Below are 18,748 nucleotides of genomic sequence, written 5' to 3'. Positions count from 1 at the left end.
TTGATTTAGAGGGAGTGGTCTGTTTGAGTGGTTCCTCACTGTGTCCTGCATGTCCCAGAAGATGGTTTGGGACCCAGTTTTGTTGTTCCAGAAGACAGGTCTTCATTGGAGGAAGGCACATCAAAGGAGAAGGTAGAGCTCGGTTCTCACTGATTGAGCTCCTATAAGTCTAAGAATAGGACTCTGAGGATTATGGCTTCCCAAGGATGGAGAATTGTGGCTTGGGAGTTTTTGAGCCCTTGAGTCAAGAGGCATTAGATACTTCAGGAAATCCTGTTGAATCTTTCCACCTATTTGAGCCTGTTTAGCAAACTGTTTACAAAATTCTCTGACCTAAAAGAATTAATGCTCTTTTCTAAAATGGCATCTTGTCCCAGGGAGGGGTTTATGACGAGGCACCACCTCGCTCAATGGGACTCTTTGGATTCAAGACCTTGGGTAAATTCAGAAGGGTACTGGCATTTTTATTCCTGTGATTTCTGTTTTTATTTGCACGTGAATGAAAATAGTGAATGAAACCAAAAGAACCTCATAGAGTTCGCCCTGATGTTTGGAAAAAATTGAGTTAAAAGCTTGGGAAGTAGAATTTGTTCAGTATTTCCCCCTTGACAATTGCAAGCCACTTGCACAAAAAATTATGTTTCTGGGAGGAAGTCACATTAAGGAGCTGCACTGATGTTTTCAACTGTAGTAGTAATAGTTATAATGAGAAGGAGGAGGAAAAAATAGCAAATACTTGCAGAAAACTAATGAGCCCGGCACAGAGAGATTAAATAATTCATGCAAGGTCACACAGCTTGTCAGTACCCTGCCTCCCACTGCCACCAGCCACCATTCTGCCTATCTGGCCCCCATTATGAACTTCAGTTGCCACTTGCCATGAATCCTTTAGACACAACCATCAGGGATCTTGGGAGACTAGGGTGAACTGAAACAGACTCTTCTACTCTCTTAGATCACAGTAAGTTTGCAAGGAATATAGAGGTCATAAATATTCTCTTGGTAACATAGCGTGGTGAAAAAAATATGAGCTGCTAGAGTCAAACAAATCAGAGATAAAATTCTGGTCCCTCAATGAGCCTTGGGTTTTTTGGTCTATATTGTAGGCAATTAATAATATCCACCTTTTTTAGTGGCAATGAATTGATAGACCTCCACAAGAAGTGCCTGGCCCTCGGCCTGGTCCCTAATGGCTCTAATTACTCTAATATGATCACATCTCCATCCGTGGTGTTATCTGAAATGACCATAACAGCTCTCTGGTGCTGAGGGAATCAACAACTTCTATTCCTGGCAGGTGAGTCTGCTCTACTTCCCCATTTTCCCATTCCTTCACTCTCCAGAGTAGGAAAGATGGAAGGAGGATAAGCAGCGAACAAGAGTCACTCAGAGGGCAGTGCCCAGCAGCAACAATGGGTACACACAGCGCTGAGGGGGCCTGGGCTCTCTTGGAGAGGCAGGGCTCAGCCAGGGATAGCATCTGAGGCCCGAGATGGCAATGGATGTCTCAGTGTCCCTGGGAGAGCCATGCAGGTGCCAGACAGGATTGGCTGGATGGGCTTCCCTTCAGCGTGTGTACCCAGAGCCACCGGTCCCCAGCTTAGTAAGTGATGAGGCAGTCATAGGCCAAAGGCAGTCATGGATCAAATTTAAATATGGAAATTATTTCCAAGCACACTTTTCAAAAACTAGATTTCTAAACCTAGATGGCACTGAATATGCAAATAATTAGGAGAAGAAGCATCAAAGCCATGCCAGTGGCCTTTTTAGATACTGCAGCAGATTGTGCCATTGCACTTAGAGCCATTCACATAGAACTGAGTCTGTCCAGGGTAACTTTATAATCAGGAAGGCTGAAGAGAAACAGAATGAAGCAGGCTTTACATCTTACATCCTTTTCATGGAAGAAAGAACACTGGAGGGAGATCTAGTGGAGGCTTTGTGGAGGGTGTGCAGTGACATCAGTCAATAATTTACCGAGAACATAGTTGTTATTCATGCCAGTACAAGGGACAAAAAAAAGGCAATCTAATATAGTCCCTGCCCTCGAAGGGCTTAAGGACCAGTTCAGAGATATGAATTTTGAAATACAGCTAACATTTTAATATGATAGCCAAAGGGAGAGGTTGACCCACAAAATTATTACAGGAGATCAAATAAGAAAGCTCTTTCTCTGGGCTGGGGTGATCAGGGACAGTATCATGGCAGTGGAGAGGTCTGAGGAGGGCCAAGGAGAATGCAGAACATTCCTGAAACTTGGAAAGGGGACAGACCTGCAGGCAAGGGAAGGTCATGTGCAACAACAGAAAGCAAAACGGCATCTCTGCCACATGTAGTATAGGAAAAGCTACATGCAAAAGTATACTAATACCAAAGAAGAACACTCTGGGAGTGGGGTAGATTGTTTTACAAGTTAGATAGGAAACCAACCCTCCATTTAAAAAGACATATTATGTTTTACTGCAAAAGAAAAACAGTAAAATTTTGTGCACAGAAAAAAAGACCAGTCAGAAGACAAATCTCAGAGTGGGAACAATATTTCAAGCATACCTGAGAGATGAAGGGTTACTATCATACTACACCAGGAGCTCTTCTCTATGAATGGATAAGAAAGACAAACAACTCAATAGAAAATGGATAAAAGATGTGACTAGATGGTAAAAGAGGAAAATTTAAATGGCTAAGAGATGTGGAAAGGTGCTTGCGCTCACTGTGAGGCAAGGAGATGAAAATTAGAGCAGGAAGATATCGTGTTTCATTCCTCAGATTGGCAAGCATTTAGTAGTGATAAAAACTTAGTGCTGGTGAGAGTGTGAGCAGGATGCGCTCTTGTGCTTTGCTGATAGGAATTTCAATTGTTCCAAACTGTTGTATTCTGGCACCATTGAGAACATTTAAAAACATACATATCCTTTTGTTCCGCCTTTTCATTTCTGGGAATTGATGCCTTAGAAATACCAAGATATGTATTATGTCTTCTGGTTAATTTTTTGGAAATATCATAAATATCAGTAGGGCTATGCTTGAGTAAATCAAGGCACATTCATTATTATAGGCTACTATGCAGTTCTTAAAAGAAGTTAGATCTACTGTTGGAAGAAATTCCACACTGAAGTGGGAAAAGTAAGTGGTAGAGAAATGTGTGTGTTATGATTTGATTTAGGAAACACACATACATACCAAGTCACACAAATCCCCTTCTTTGTATATATGTAGATGTATTTTGAATGGATACAGATAATGCAGGGCCATACAGTGTTAGAATGTTCACTTGGTTACAAAGAAATGAGGGGGAGAGGTAGTGCTGTAGTTTGAATGTGTCCCCCAAAGTTCATTAAGTTGGAAACTTAATCTTCAATGCAACGTTGTTGAGAGGTGGGACCTTTTAGAGGCAATTAGGTCCTGAGGCTCTGCCCTCATGAGTGAATGAATGACATTATCAAAGTAGTGGGTTGGTTATTGAGAGAGTGAATTTGTTATAAAAGTGAGCTTGGCTCTCTCCTGCTCTCTCTCACACACATACTCTCCTGCCCTTCTGCCTTCAGCATGGGATGATGCAGCAAGAAGGCCCTTGCCAGATGCCAGCACCTTTATATTGGACTTCCCAGCCTCTAGAAGTGTGAGGGATACATTTAAAAAAAAAAAAAAATTACCCAGTCTGTGTGATTTTTTTTTTATAGTAGCAGAAAACAAACTAAAGATAGGTAAATAGAGAAAAACAAAGATTGAGCAAAATGAAGTATTATCATATACTCAAACATTAAAAATCCTCAGAGTTGAGTTAAGATGTATAGCTTTGGGGGTGGGGAAGTGAGGGTGTCCTCCTGTCCTCGGATTTCTGCTCTATTCAGAGTCTGAGGCCTGCCCCGGGGCTGCAGGACAGAATGGGATGCAGAATTTAGGCTGCCTTGCAGAGACTCTGCCTCTTCCTTTAGCTTGCTCAGGGAAATAGCATGTAGCTTTAAGTTTCACATTTTAAAAGTCAGATGAAGGCTTAAAATAAGCTGCAAGTGTTTCATGTTACATCCAGATGTCATCTCAAGCAAAAAACAAAAATGCTTTGATTTTTGAAAAATAACCTTTGACGCCTAAAGAGGCTCTAATAAGTGTTTTTTTCCAGAATCTTAAAAAACGACTTTCTATGCAGACAAGAGAGGCAGCCCGAGGAGACCGATGTCCTTTGCTAATCTGTGCAAGGACTGCAGCGGCCTCAATACCCTGCCCTGGTCCCCTCTCCCTTCTTCACAATGACACATTCGCCCTTCTGCTCACATCAACTGTTCATGGTGGAGGGACAAACGTGGGGGCTTTCAGAGAGGAACACAGTCTCTGTGGTCTTTTTAATGTGTGGCCTTGTCAGGGTGCTAATTGGTGCCAATTTCACTGGCAGTAATGGAGGAATCTGTTAGCAGAAGGAAGACTTTGAAGTCTAAAAGCATTACAGATTAGTTCCCTAGAATTTTCCTAAGGGAAGCCTTATGAGCCAAGTCCACTCGAAGGTACCACAGGTTTGTAAGGTAGACTTCCTTCCGAGGAGAAATTCCCAGCTATTCAGGTGTTCAGCCTGTACCAAGAGAACCAAATCAGAAACTCTAAAACATCACTGTTTTTCTGAAAAAAAAAAAAAAAAAAAAAAACTAGGCAAATTTTTTTTTTCTCTTGAGAAAGATGATTTTGGTCCTCAAGAGATCTTTTTAAATGTTAGAATGGCAGATAACTGAATTTTTTGTAGACAGATGTTGTGAAATGTGCTTGTGGTAATGATGTTTGTTTAGTTACCTCAAAGGAATTCTGAGTGCTTTACAGTCATTTTCTTCATTATTTCTTAAGGTTTTTTATTTTCCTGATCGTATTTTAATCTCAAGCATAAATTCTTCATTCAGTTCTTCTCGCTACATTGTCTCTGAAATATCTCCTGTTAGCCTCATGTTCGACCGCTGTCTGCACTTCCAGGATTGTAGACTCACACCACTTCGGACATCCTGGATGCACTTTCAAGATGTTTGCTTGGTGTCTCCGGCTTCTCTTTCTCTATTTACTATTTTTCATTGCTCTTTCAAACTTTTCCCTTTATATTTTTCACCATACTTTCTCCCCCTTGAGAGAAAGATTGCTTGAAATACACCTTGTTCTTCTACATAATTTTTGTTTCCTTTTTTGTTAATTTTAGTTGTTTACTCATTTGTAACCTGCCTTTGCTCCATAAAGAATTGGCAGTGACTATCTAAACATGTTCTTTAACATGAACCCTGTTTGTTGGAATTGGGAATCTGATATTCAGATTTTTTTTTTTCAAAAAAGTTTCACCTTTCAGTACTCAAGGAATTTAACTTTCCTTCTTATTTTTTTTTTTTTTGTTTCCTTGAAGAAACGAAAAAAAAAAATAACGACTTTAAGGCAAGCTCGTATTTTGTAGAAACAAATCAGATACTGCCACCCCTTCAAAAAGTAACCTCTAAAAGCACCTCTTCATCGGGCTTTAATTTGTAGGATGTAGAGAGCCCCTGTCCTAAAGAAATTATGATCATGAAATTATGTGGAAGGCACCTCAGAATGCCACACACCTATTTTTACAGATGCAGAAACTGAGGCTCACAGTGTTTTAGAAATGTGTTTACAGTCTCAGAAATACTCAGAGACATGTTTAGAATTATTTCAATTAAGACAATCACTTGGAACATTTAAAAAATCATTAAAGAAGGTGGTAGATAGCATGAAATGATGAATGATTGGGTTCTGGGCAGTGGTGAGCTGGTAGACGTTTAACAACAGGGGCCGGGGCTGGACAGAGGGAGCCTGATTGATAGTGTTTGCCAACTTCACGGTGCCCATGCCAGTTTCAAGCTACCAGCCTGACACCCTTGAACAAGGAGTTGGGAAGAGATGAGCACAATCCAGTCAGCTCTCAAGATTGGCAGTGATCATCCGGCTACAGTGAGCAGGCCCGTAAGGAAGAGAACTGTGCTAGACAATTGCTCCCCATGCCTCAGACCTTACAGGTGTGAAAAATAAGCCATTTTCATTTAGCCTCTGCACCACTCTGTTCCCTCACTCTTGCCCTTTCCTTGGCAGATAAATAACTCTTACCTCCTCAGCTATCATTTACGTTTCAAGCCACAGCTCAAAATGAGGGTCTCTATGAGATTTCTTCTGATTCTTTTAGAAAACATCACTTCTACTCTGAATGCCGGAGTACTTTATTTATATCTTTTATTACAGTAATTACCAAAGCCTAACTTGTCAATGGATAGTGGATATTAGAGTAATTACCAAAGCCTATTATTGTCGATGGATAGTGTCTTTTCCCTCTAGACTGTCCTTGGAGGAAAAGGAACATGTCTTACTCCTTCATTGTCAGAGAAGCAGTGCAGAGTGGTGGGTAGGAGTCCAAGCTCTGGAGTCAGACTGCTCAGCTTCAAGTCACTTACCGTGGGAGCTTGGGCAAGTCATCAAACCCCTCTGTAGCCATCTGTAAAATGAAACATTAAATGTGAGCTTCAATCTCACAGGCTCACTGTGATATAATGAGATTACTAGATATGGTCAGTGCCTAGCACATCTATACCCTCAATAAATGCTACCTGGTATTGTTACCTCTAGCACATAGCCCAGTGCCTGGCACAGAATCGGTGTGCAGTGGTTGGTGGTTGAAATGAATGGACTTGAAGTAAGGATATTACCCAGCTAACTTGGTAGACGTTGGGAAAGGGTGTGATAGAGGGAACTGCGTGAACAAACTACTGTTGGGGAAATGAGAATGATATATTTAATAAAAATCAGTAGATTATAGAATTATAGGATCAGAACCCAGTTTTCCAGCTGTGGTGTGATGAACACAGAGCAAGGTAGGATCATTCGTACCTTCCCTTCACCCCATATGCTAGATGATGTATGTCTATAAATATACCATTGTTATTGCAATAGCTTTTGTAGACTGCTGATTGAAATATCTCATTTTTGATACTGTGCAATTGCTTTTTAAAACATCAAAATGCTAGATTTTGAGTACAAATACTGTTACATTTCATTCAGTTTGGTTCAGTTCATCATTCCAACTAATTCATATCTCCTCCAAACTTGATTCTGCAATGCAGTTTATCTTTCCTCCTATCTAGTTTTCTGTTGTCTGCAATTTTGTAAGCATGACTTGTATTTTGTTTTCTAAAAGACTACCCAGGCCGCTTCTAAGAACAGAGCCCCCTGATATGACACTAGTGACTTTTTTCTATGTTGGCAGTCATTCATTAAACAATCTCTTTTTTTTCCTTTTTGGGTACAGATTTTAAACTCCTTTCAAATCTATCAAAGTGTGCAATATCCTTATTGTTCACAATAGTATCTGAGAAACTCTGCCAAAATGTTATGTCTGTAGCATTTTTTCCCACAGATATAGTAAGTCTATTAGAAAAGAAAATGCAGCTAGTTTGTTGCAAAGTGTTCCTGATTAATCCATGTTAGCTCTTAATACCAACAACTTCCTTTTCCAAGTTGAACTAAGGATTCATGATGTAAAATAGTGAAGTTAACTGTATCAAGGTAGGCTAGACTCAATGTACAGACCTTGACTATCTAGGTGAGAAATTTGGGCACCATTCTGAGGACAGTGAGAGATTGTTGAAATTTTTGAATCAGGATTATATGACAAAATTGTGTTTTAAGAAAGCCATCTGGCAGCAGTGTCCACAATGGACTCTGGGGGGACCCTTAGTGAGGTTTGAAATTTCCTGCAATAATGTCAGAATGGGCCGCTGGGCTATAATAGGCTAGGCTAATAGCAATAAAGACGGAAAAGAATAAATTTGGATTTAAGAGAAAAAAAATCAAAAGGGACTGTTGAGGGAAGATGATAGGAAATAAATAAATAAGTAAGTACTTTAGGGCTTCTCAACCTTTTACACATTATTGAAGGTGCAGAATATAAACCAGTTTGGCCACTAGGGTAAATAGGCCTATTTGGGGAGGGGGTGACCAATGTCCTGGACCCCCAGGACTGAGTCTCTCCTCTCCCAATTCCTACCTGGCCCAACTGGCAGAGGACATTAGTGTCTCCACTGGCTGGAGAGCCATTTGGAAATTTCTGTTTTAGAAATAAGTAGTCTTAGCAATATGAGAAAAAACAGACTTGTTCTAAAATCAGGATCAACAGTTCAGAGAAGCCTATACACATGAAGGAAAGCAAACGTTTGGTTCAGTGCATGATTCTGAACATAGAAGCAAAACATCATTTATACCCTTGAAAGAAAACCAACCAGCATCAGCCAAACAAGGACTGTGTAGGTACCAAATAAGATAGCCTATGCCACCAAGCCACTGCCTGCATTATAATGATGCAGTAACACAAGGGCAGTGGCTATGCAGGCTACTGGACAAAGAAACCAAGAAGGAGGGAGTCTGGGTTTTGCATTAATATGGAAATCCAAGCCGATTTGCTTGAAAATTTATGAAGTCCTACCAACTTGTTGCTTCTTAATGATTTCTGTAGTTAATAAATCAAGTGGTGCTGTAGTTCCTGGTGCCTCACCTGTTCTACTAATTTGCATTGCTGCATGGAGGAAATCATAGATTGAGAAAATGCAGGTGCTTGCAATCCATAATTCCTTAAGATAATTGAAGATGCTCAGTTATAGAAAATAAGCAAGTGTTCCCTCTTTCTCCATTAAACTCAATGAGACAGAGAGAATGAGAACCCCCCAACAAAGCCATGTTGATTCCCTTATAAATAGGAATGAGTGGCTCTTCTGAAAAATAATGGAACCCATACATTTCTCAGGATGGTTGCCAGCAGGCCGCCATGTTCATGATTCAGGGACACTGGCCTTTCACATTGGAGCCCATGTGGATGGTGCTCCATGGTGTTGGGGCACTCAGCCTGTGTGGCCATAGGTGGTGGCTCACAGAGAGACATATCTGATTCATCCCAGGGCTTCCACCCAGCCCAGGAGGTGCACATCTGCATTGACCCATGTTCATCCCCAGCCTAACTGTGCTCCCTTCCCAAATAGTGTTAGTATTCTTTAATCCCAATTTGTAATTTTATTCCAGTTTAGATCCACCTAGCTCTCCCCACTGGATCTCTTCTACAGCCAAAACACATCATTTTGGCTCATTTGCTCCCATTGTTCTGTTGACCTTTCCAAAGCTATCTGCTGCTCTCACCATCATTCTCCTTGTTACGGTTAAATAGAAAAAACTGGCAGCCACACATAATGCGGGAACTCCAGCATCCTCACAGCACTTACTACACAGTGCTGCAAGATATTTGTTTACATATCTGACTCCACTCACTGTGAGCTTCATGAAGGATAGAATGATGCTTCTTTGAGCCATGGGTCTTAACAGGGTGCCAGCACATAGTAGGTTCTCATTTAATGTTTGGTAAGTGAGTGATAAATGAATGTATTGCCTTTCTTACATTTGGACACAGTAGTCTCATTTGGGGCACATGATTTAAAAAGTATTCCTATCTCTAGTATGTACAGTGTTGGCACTTGTTGGCTTTTGTTCATCTGCTTCCTGGGATTGTTCAGACAATACTGGGACAGGCTGTTTGTTATGTTGTGGCCAGTGGTTTCTGATTCTTGTGTTCATCCTTGTGCAGGTGGGGAAGTGGAAAGACAAGTCCCTGCAGATGAAGTACTATGTGTGGCCCCGAATGTGTCCAGAGACTGAAGAGCAGGAGGATGACCATCTGAGCATTGTGACCCTGGAGGAGGCACCATTTGTAATTGTGGAAAGTGTGGACCCTCTGAGTGGAACCTGCATGAGGAACACAGTCCCCTGCCAAAAACGCATAGTCACTGAGTATGGCATCCTCTCAATGACTTTGGGTGGCATGGGAGAGTCAGCTTTGATGCACCTGTTAGCACTTGGCTGGCCTGAGACCTGAGGCATGAGAATTGGGCACTGTGTCTGATTTCTAGTTGCTTTTGAGCTGTGGGATTACTGGCAGCCCTCTGGTCTGATGTCTCGTTCTGTCCAGCTGGTGACCTGGGAAAATGATGGCCAACTTCCCATGCTAAAGTTTCTTCGGTCTTGCTTGGCCTTAATGATTAGGACCTCAAGTTTATGGATATTTAAGTTTACTTCTGGTGTTCAAATATGTTTTCTTGGGCCAGCATGTCCCAGAATCTTGAGATTTAGAACCATTTTTTGAAAAATATAAAACTAATCTATGCTTTTAAAAGTCAGGATAATGGTTCTCCTTGGTGTGGAGTGCCTAGAGTGGGAAACAAGAGGCCTCTCTGGTACTGGTAACTTTTCTGTATCTGGATCCGGGTGCTGATTAATAAGAGTTCAGTCTGAAAATTCATTGAACTGAAGCCTTCAAATATGCACCCTTTTCTTATTTTTTTGTACTTCAAAGGAGAATTAAAATTAAGAGGAAACATATCTCAATATGACAAGATAATGAGAATATTGCAGGTCTGTTGCCTGCTTTATTTCTTCACTCGAGTCTAGTATAAATTGTGCTGAGCTGTGAAGGGGGCCTGCTTTGGGATTGGAGGTTTTTTAATGGCAAAGGGTAATAAATGTTGGCTTTTTGTACAAAGCCTTTTTTGTTTGTTTGTTTTTGTTTCTTTAATTGGCTAGGAATAAAACAGACGAGGAGCCGGGTTACATCAAAAAATGCTGCAAGGGGTTCTGTATCGACATCCTTAAGAAAATTTCTAAATCTGTGAAGTTCACCTATGACCTTTACCTGGTTACCAATGGCAAGCATGGGAAGAAAATCAATGGAACCTGGAATGGTATGATTGGAGAGGTGAGTGTCCACAAGGGCTGTTTCCATTTCCATTTTCATTTATTTTCCTTCTTCTAAATATAAGTTTAAAACATGCTCACTTTATGCATTTCAGAAAATATAAAATGGCAAATAAGATGTATTGTTCCCACTATACAAAGAAAACCACTGCTAGGCTGTATTTTCCTTGTGGTGGTCCCTTGCCCTCCTGAATGTTTTAATTGGAGCATCGCGCCTTTCTTTTAGGTGGTCATGAAGAGGGCCTACATGGCAGTGGGCTCACTCACCATCAATGAGGAACGATCGGAGGTGGTCGACTTCTCTGTGCCCTTCATAGAGACAGGCATCAGTGTCATGGTGTCACGCAGCAATGGGACTGTCTCACCTTCTGCCTTCTTAGGTAAATGATGGGTTTGCTGGTGGAAGGAAATGGACGTATGGATGGGGAAGTGAAATAAGGAAAAAAGAAGGAGCACATGGCCAGGCTCTTCCACCTAGAAGGTGGTTTGCTAGGAGCTCAACTCAGCCAGGGACTTCACTTAGGGGACTTCAAAATCAATTACTCTCAAACATGAAAGCTGATGAACACCCAGAAAAATAGGAAAGCATAATGCCATCTAAGAAAGTAGTACTGGGCTGGTCCTCAGAGGGCTTACTGTAGTCCCATTCCTGCCATTTAGTCAGCATGTGACCTTGAGCAAATTTGCTCTATCTGGGGACTTGGTTTCCTCATCCATAGAAGTCATTTCAACCAGGCTGATCTCTGAGACTGCTTCTTGCCATAATAATTTCTAATTCTGGATATCATTGAAATATCTATTTATTTTTAATTATCTGCAAGAATTGCGCTCAGAGCTACCAAAAAAGGTTTTTTGTTTCCACGCAAATTTTCTGAGGCTTTGCCAGATAGAGCTGATCTGATTCTTCCTCCCACCCCACCGCACCCCTCCCCATACCATTCTCTCCAGCATCACTTAAATGTCAAAAATCTCAGACGTGATATAAGACTGGGTGAGATGAGGCCAAGATTTCAATTAGATGAGGTCTTTTGTGAGCTCATACCCCATATTTTTTGCAGGGGCCATGGAATGAGGGGTTGGAAAATAAAACGCCACCTTGAAAACAGAACACTGGGCTAGCAGAAAGGAGACTGGGTTTGGCATAAACAAGCTGTAAGCCCCTGGACGAGTCACCGTCTCTCTAAGGCACATCAACATTTTTTAAATGGGGCTATTACAGTAGACAGTGACTAACATTTCTTTAAGCTCTAACCATAGGGAATTAATTCAATTAATGCATTGCAAAGTGGAGTTATAGGCTCCATAGAATTTTTCTATAAATTACTCAAATTTCTTAGCTAATCTTCTTACTCAGAGTGAAGCAAATTCCAGCCTTGCCAATTTTATGTGAAATGTGATTAGATAGTACACACTGTATCCAGTAATTCTCATAGCTTCTATACATATTTTATTTGCTTTTTTTTTTTTTTTTGCTGTGCAAGGATAGTTGGAACATTAAGAGATATAAACAAAACCACATTCTAATTCTAACCTTGTCAGTATAGCACTACCTTAACTTCTGAACTGGCAGAGCCAGTGGTACATTAATATATCCCTGGAATAGCATAGAAATATCAGGCAGGGTGTGTTTACGTCTGTATTCAGAGGAGGAGCAGTTAGTTATAGGGATAAGAGAAGCCAACATTTATTGAGCACCTACTATATAATGTGCCAGGCATCATTGTACATCCTTTGGTTATATTAACTCATAAAATGTTATTATACCCATTTTATAGCTTAGGAAACTGAATCTTAGACCTATTAAGCCATTTTCCAGCCGTCTCTTAGCTGATAACTGGCAGCTCTAGGATTAAAATCCAGCTATGGTAGCCTTCAGAACCTGTGTTCTAGTACAAATAAGGCCGTTTCAGAGTTCAGCCCCTAACCCAGGAACCAGCATGGGGGGACAAAGAGCAATGTAATACAATGAAAAAACACAGACTTTTTGGCTCAGTTTGTAAGCTGACCCTGACACTTTCTGAGCATGAATTGGAAAGAACCTTGACCTCTCAGTCCTAGTTTACTCTTCCATAAAATAGATAAGGTAATCCCTAATGAAAGGGCCATTAGAAGGATTATATATATAGTATGTGGTAAAAGTAGTTTCTAAATTGTAAAGACCAAAACAGACGATGTATTTTGTGTATAGAAAGTTTCCCTGGGCCTAATGGGAGGAAGAGACCATAGAGGTGGTGCTTTTACTCAGTTATTCCCCAATCTTAGACAAAAGGGAAATCAGGGTAGAATTGCAATCAATTAGAGTCAAGTGTGCAGAGGTTTTCTCCACACCTCTGGAGAGAGTCTTTGAATTGTACCTCTTACGCTCGCATCTGTAGCTGCCATTGAACGGTTTTGCATTTCACAGTTGGTGTGTTAAGCACTGGGGCTTTATCAAGATCTTTTAAAAATTGATTAAGTGACCAGGCTTTTACAATTCCTTTGGGAGTTCAATAACAAAGTAGGTTTCAGATAAGAAATATATTTTCTAATTTTCAGCCAATTTTTCCCCTTTTTAAACTTCATCTTTATTAATGATTTGGAAGATGGAGAAAACAGCATGTTAATTCACTTAGTTATGAGTTTACAATGTGCTGTGACAGCTAAAAAGGCCAGAACTATTTTGAGACACAATTGAGGGAGCATTGTATCATGGGACAGAATAGTGATTGTCCCTTTTTATAGGCCTTTACAGAGATGGCTTCTGGAATATAGTATCTAGTTTCTGGACACCTCCAAGCCAGAGAGATATTTAGCTCAATTGGAAAGGATTCAGCACACATGATTAAAGATATTAAAGAAAGCATGTGTGGAACGTTCTTGCTACCTTGCCCAGTCTTGTCCCATCAACCCTATCACTTGGTAATGGGGGATAGATTGTAGTTGGTTTGTGAATTACAGCTTAGACATGTTCCCTTGTCACTTGTTAAATTCCCACTGTTGCAGATAATAATATTTAACGTGGAAGGATACTTTAACATTGACTTATATTCTCATACCCTAATGATGTCTGATAACATACAATACATCAAAGTAGGTTGAAAAAGTGAATCTAGGCTAGGAAGTTTAAGAGAAATGATACAAGGGGAAAAGGTGGCTGGTTATTTATTGTACATAATTATTCCTGAACAAATTCAACTCTAAAATAGTAGGTAGGTCTGTTGAGAAAGACTGTGTCTGCAAGGTTCAGAAGCATTGGAGAAGGCATTTCCAGGCCTCCATTACATGGTGTGGCCATGTAGATGAGAACATAAATTGAGTCAGTCCAATACAACTCACTCACTTCATAGCTAGTGCTTCTTCCAATTGCACCATTTACTGAAATACCCAGATATTGGTCCAATAATGGCAGAAACTGCCTCTACAACCTAAAAGGCTCACGGGCATGAAGCTGTCCTTCTCATGTATTTGAAGGAAGGCAATCCTTGACCTTTAAGGAAATGGTTCAGTACAATCTAACCTAGGCCCTGGCTTCCTGAAGGCAGACAACACATTGTGGTTTGTTCCCCACCCCCTAAAATATGAAATGAATATGTGAATTAATTCGAATTCTTTTGCTCACTGTTCTAACCCTGAGCACTGCTTTTTTCCCTTCCTCAGAGCCATTCAGTGCTGACGTATGGGTGATGATGTTTGTGATGCTGCTCATCGTCTCAGCCGTGGCTGTCTTTGTCTTTGAGTACTTCAGCCCTGTGGGTTATAACAGGTGCCTCGCTGATGGCAGAGGTAAGGGCGGCTGGAACCGCTGCACTTCCCCAGTTTTTTTCTCCTTATTTTCAAATCTCTGGACTCCTCATTTGTTATCTGCATTTTCCCTAGCATATCCATTTCTGAAAAGGAACCCTCAGGTGAACATTTCTAAGTCACCAGCTTGGCGTCTCTTTAGAAATACCCCAGTTAAGATGTTAGTTTGAATCTATAGGTCTGCTTTATGCCTGGCCCCAAGCCTAGTTTCACTCCCAAGTAAAGGAGAGGAAAAACTATTGGTAGATATGGGTATAGCATAAACATGTCACAGGAAACTATTTTGATAACCTTAGGCTGTGGGCAGTCTGTTGGAACAGATGCCGCTAACAAGGCAGATTATACACACATGTTAAGAACAAGAAGAAATGGATTGCCCCAGGATATATGCAGGTGGTTGTGGCTGGTTGAGTTCCCCAGTGCCAAAGGATCACAACTGAGGTACCAGATCTCCAAAGCATATGCCCCTGGTTCAACCCCCTTGCCCGAGAGTATAAAAGTTGGGTGTTGGAAATAAAATGAATGGGAAAGACCAATTCTCACTCATAGCTATTATTGGGTATGGTCCAATTTCCTGGGTAGGTAGACCTAGAGATGTGAGGGCTGCCCATGTGTTTGAGGCATTTATGACAGTTTTTAAAAGTTCGCATGATTTCTGAAGGGGACCATGGGATCCTTGTAAATAACTCCTCTAAAACTTCCTGAGAACCCCAGGATTAAGAAATATTCTGCCTTCTCTGAGTCTTCTCCATTCCAGAATGTGAGCTCTATCCTAGAATTAAACCTCCAAGAGGAAAGATTCTTAAACCTGGCTACACATAAGAATGATCTATGGGGCATCTAAAAGACACAGGTGCTTGGACCTCATTTTCTGATTCACTAAGTCTAGGTTGGGGCTTAGACCACTGTATGTTTCAAAATAGTGTTTCTCTATGTTGGTTACATGTTAAAATAACCAGCCCCACCCTACACCAATTTAATAAGAATCTCTGAGTATAGGGTTTCAGGCAGCAGTATTTTATAAAATCTTCCTCATGCTTCTGTTGGATTCACAGTCTAAGCTGTGAAACAACACTTTACTGAAGTATTTCCAAGTGCAGACCTACCTTTTAATTTGGTTTGTGTATTCTGAGGTGGGAGTTGGGGTGTCTCCATGGCATGGTACAATCAGGGGCCTTCCACCTGTGCTTCATCCAGAAACCATGGCCTATATCCCAGCCTGTGTGGCACCAGTGAGAAGTGGAACATCTGGGAATCACATGAGTATATACTTAGGTTGGCAATGTCAAGAGCTAAAGTCAGTGTGCATTGCCTCTCTCCCTTGAAAAAATAACAGGAGCCGAAAATCCAGATTTTCAAAGAAAGCTCAGAGCGAGGGCTTACAATTACTCACTTTACCGAAGGATGTTTGTCTTCACAGAGGAATTCAACATGGGGCCACTTTAAATATCAAGTCTCCTTAGAGCATTTTACAATTTATAAAGCTTTGATTTATAAACAACTTTTTAGTTACACATCTGTTGCATGAAATAAGGTCCACACGCACAGATGTGTGTGCACAGTTAGATATCAGGTTCAACATGAGTTGTCCCTGATGATTTATTTGGCTGAGCAGATGCTATCAGGATCACAGATTACATCATAAGACCTGTGCAAATATGTTGTAAAACTGTGCGGGCAGATGTTCATTTCTGCAGTGGAGGGGCTACATGGAGATTCAGACAACAGGCAAGATTTTACCATCAGCAAATAGAGATTGCAGTGAGGTCACACTACATACATGGGCAGAAGCCCAAGCACTGTCTATGCAAAGGTTAGGTGGGGGGAAATCAAAGTCAAAAGCAGCTTCCTTTCTCCCCTTGATGCAGGTAGCCAGGCCAGGATTCTATGACTTCCCCTTTGGCCTTCCTGATATTCTTTTTTTTTTTTTGAGACAGAGTCTTGCTCTGTTGCCCAGGCTGGAGTGCAGTGGTGTGATCTCAGCTCACTGCAAGCTCCGCCTCCTGGGTTCACACCATTCTCCTGCCTCAGGCTCCCAAATAGCTGGGACTACAGGTGCCTGCCACCACGCCCAGCTAATTTTTTGTCTTTTTAGTAGAGACGGGGTTTCACCATGTTAGCCAGGATGGTCTCGATCTCCTGACCTCGTGATCCGCCCACCTCGGCCTCCCAAAGTGCTGAGATTACAAGGCGTGAGCCACCATGCCTGGCCTCTGATATTCTTTTACACGCAAGCTTCTATGGCAGGAAACCAGTTGGGAAGTGTTGGCATCGGAGTAGGATCAGGGTTGTCTTTGAAACATTGAGTGCTAAGTGCTAGAAGCTAAAGAAAAATCAGGAAAAAGTGCATTCTAAGCCATCTAGCATCAGTATAAACAGACTTGGCGAGGGTTTATGAATGGTAGAAAACAATCTTACACAATTCTTGCTGATGTTTTTGGAAGTTAAAATGCATTCTTGGTAGATACAAATATAAAATTTAGGAAAAAATGACAGACATGACCCAAGTGTGACCATAGTGACATAGTTGGCCTGTTTTACTCAGTTTTGATGTAATCTTGAGAGGGTCTTGTATATGGGGGCAGGTTGATGGCTCCTCCAGAGGGGAGTCATGACTGTTAGTTCAAGAAAGACCATCCCACACACACCCCGGGCTTCTGGTTTTTCTCCTAAGGAACCCTCTGCAGCCCTCCTGAGAGTCCCTGGAAAAGAGAGATACACACTCTCAAATTTAAAAGCCGTCTATAAAAGGGCTTGGTTTTAGTGGAAGGGTTTCCTGCTCTGAGCAGGGACTCACCCTGTGTATTTGTAGGTTTCAACAGAACCAGCCACAATGGCTTAACTTTCGTCCTTGTCTTTTTGTCATGCCAGAGCCTGGTGGACCCTCTTTCACCATCGGCAAAGCTATTTGGTTGCTCTGGGGTCTGGTGTTTAACAACTCCGTACCTGTGCAGAACCCAAAGGGGACCACCTCCAAGATCATGGTGTCAGTGTGGGCCTTCTTTGCTGTCATCTTCCTGGCCAGCTACACTGCCAACTTAGCTGCCTTCATGATCCAAGAGGAATATGTGGACCAGGTTTCTGGCCTGAGCGACAAAAAGGTAAGAGACTCATTTGAAATCTCCCATCTTTCCCTCAATCGTGTTCTCAGCCATACTCAAAGTTCTCATGTACCTGCTTGTCTTCTAAATTTTTGGAATTGACCGTTCTTTCTTATGTTTTCTTGTATTGGAACATGGGAGTAGAAGTCAGTTTCCCTACTGAAATAATATGACTTCATGTTGGCCTCCTGATTCGTGAAAAGTTATCACTAGTACACCCTAGGCTGAAAATAAGGGGCTTGGTATGTTAGTGGCTTTCTGAGTGCATGGTACCTCCTGTTGGATGTGGTTGGGTGGCCTATCTGCACAGGGCTGCCCACGTGGGGTGTTATTAGAGGACCGCCGCCGTGTACCCACACCGAGGAGATGGGCGCATGATGGCCTCCTTTTCTTCCCAGTGGTGTTTGGCTGTGGGCTCTCCCTTGGTTCCGGTGCACACTCATGTGTTTCTGGGGCTGAGCAGGAAGAAGCATTGTGTCTTGAAGAGAAGTAACTGCTGTTTAACTGGATGATTTGGATGATTGCCCCTGTGTGGTGCTGATGAATGGGCTGCCCCCTTACTAATTGCAGGCCTCCTGCGGGCCTATGCAATTGAGAGAGAAGGGAAAGTGTCTGCTGTTTTCCATCACTGCTGGATGAGGATGTACAAAACCCATTCTAAATACATCTGACCCTCCAGTCTGCCTGAAGCATCACATTTTCCATGGGAGATCTGTCTCCTGAAACTATGTAACCAGGACTAGGGATGGGAGACACTTTCATGGAGTGTCCCATAAAGCCTATGGCCAAAATAATTTTGGAGACTTGTGCTTACAACAAATTTTCTACTCTATTTCCTTAAGATTTAGAAAATGTGATATTTTTCCACTCCCACCCCCACCCCCCCACCAGGATGAAGCCATGAGCTGCAGACAGGTGTGTCTTCAGACCAAATAGTACTTTGCACATGGGTTAGATTTGCCCAACCTAAAACCCTACACACTTAAGCAAATGGTCTGAGAAGAATGAAAAGGAGGAGATATTCTCTTCAGGGGCTCAGATTCTCATTCTTCCTTCTACATCTCTACTTATCAAGAACATTCAAAGGCATGTGGAGAAGATAAATA

General features: G+C 41.6%; 1 protein-coding gene across 3 annotated transcripts in view; it reads left to right on the top strand.

The window, feature by feature from the left end:
- Positions 1-18,748, top strand: part of GRIN2B (glutamate ionotropic receptor NMDA type subunit 2B) — a 439,528-nt gene that overhangs the window by 355,996 nt on the left and 64,784 nt on the right. For all 3 annotated transcript variants that reach the window (XM_016922999.4, XM_528744.7, XM_016923000.4), the window contains 5 exons: positions 9,599-9,801; positions 10,591-10,762; positions 10,988-11,141; positions 14,398-14,523; positions 17,413-17,642. In XM_016922999.4, the coding sequence (XP_016778488.1) occupies positions 9,599-9,801; positions 10,591-10,762; positions 10,988-11,141; positions 14,398-14,523; positions 17,413-17,642 (885 nt within the window). The remainder of the gene's footprint in view (positions 1-9,598; positions 9,802-10,590; positions 10,763-10,987; positions 11,142-14,397; positions 14,524-17,412; positions 17,643-18,748) is intronic.

This window comes from Pan troglodytes, chromosome 10 (assembly GCF_028858775.2).
Source record: "Pan troglodytes isolate AG18354 chromosome 10, NHGRI_mPanTro3-v2.0_pri, whole genome shotgun sequence".
Taxonomy (NCBI): domain Eukaryota; kingdom Metazoa; phylum Chordata; class Mammalia; order Primates; family Hominidae; genus Pan; species Pan troglodytes.
The sequence above is the reverse complement of the archived record's forward strand: the minus strand, read 5'-3'. Positions and strand labels throughout refer to the sequence as shown.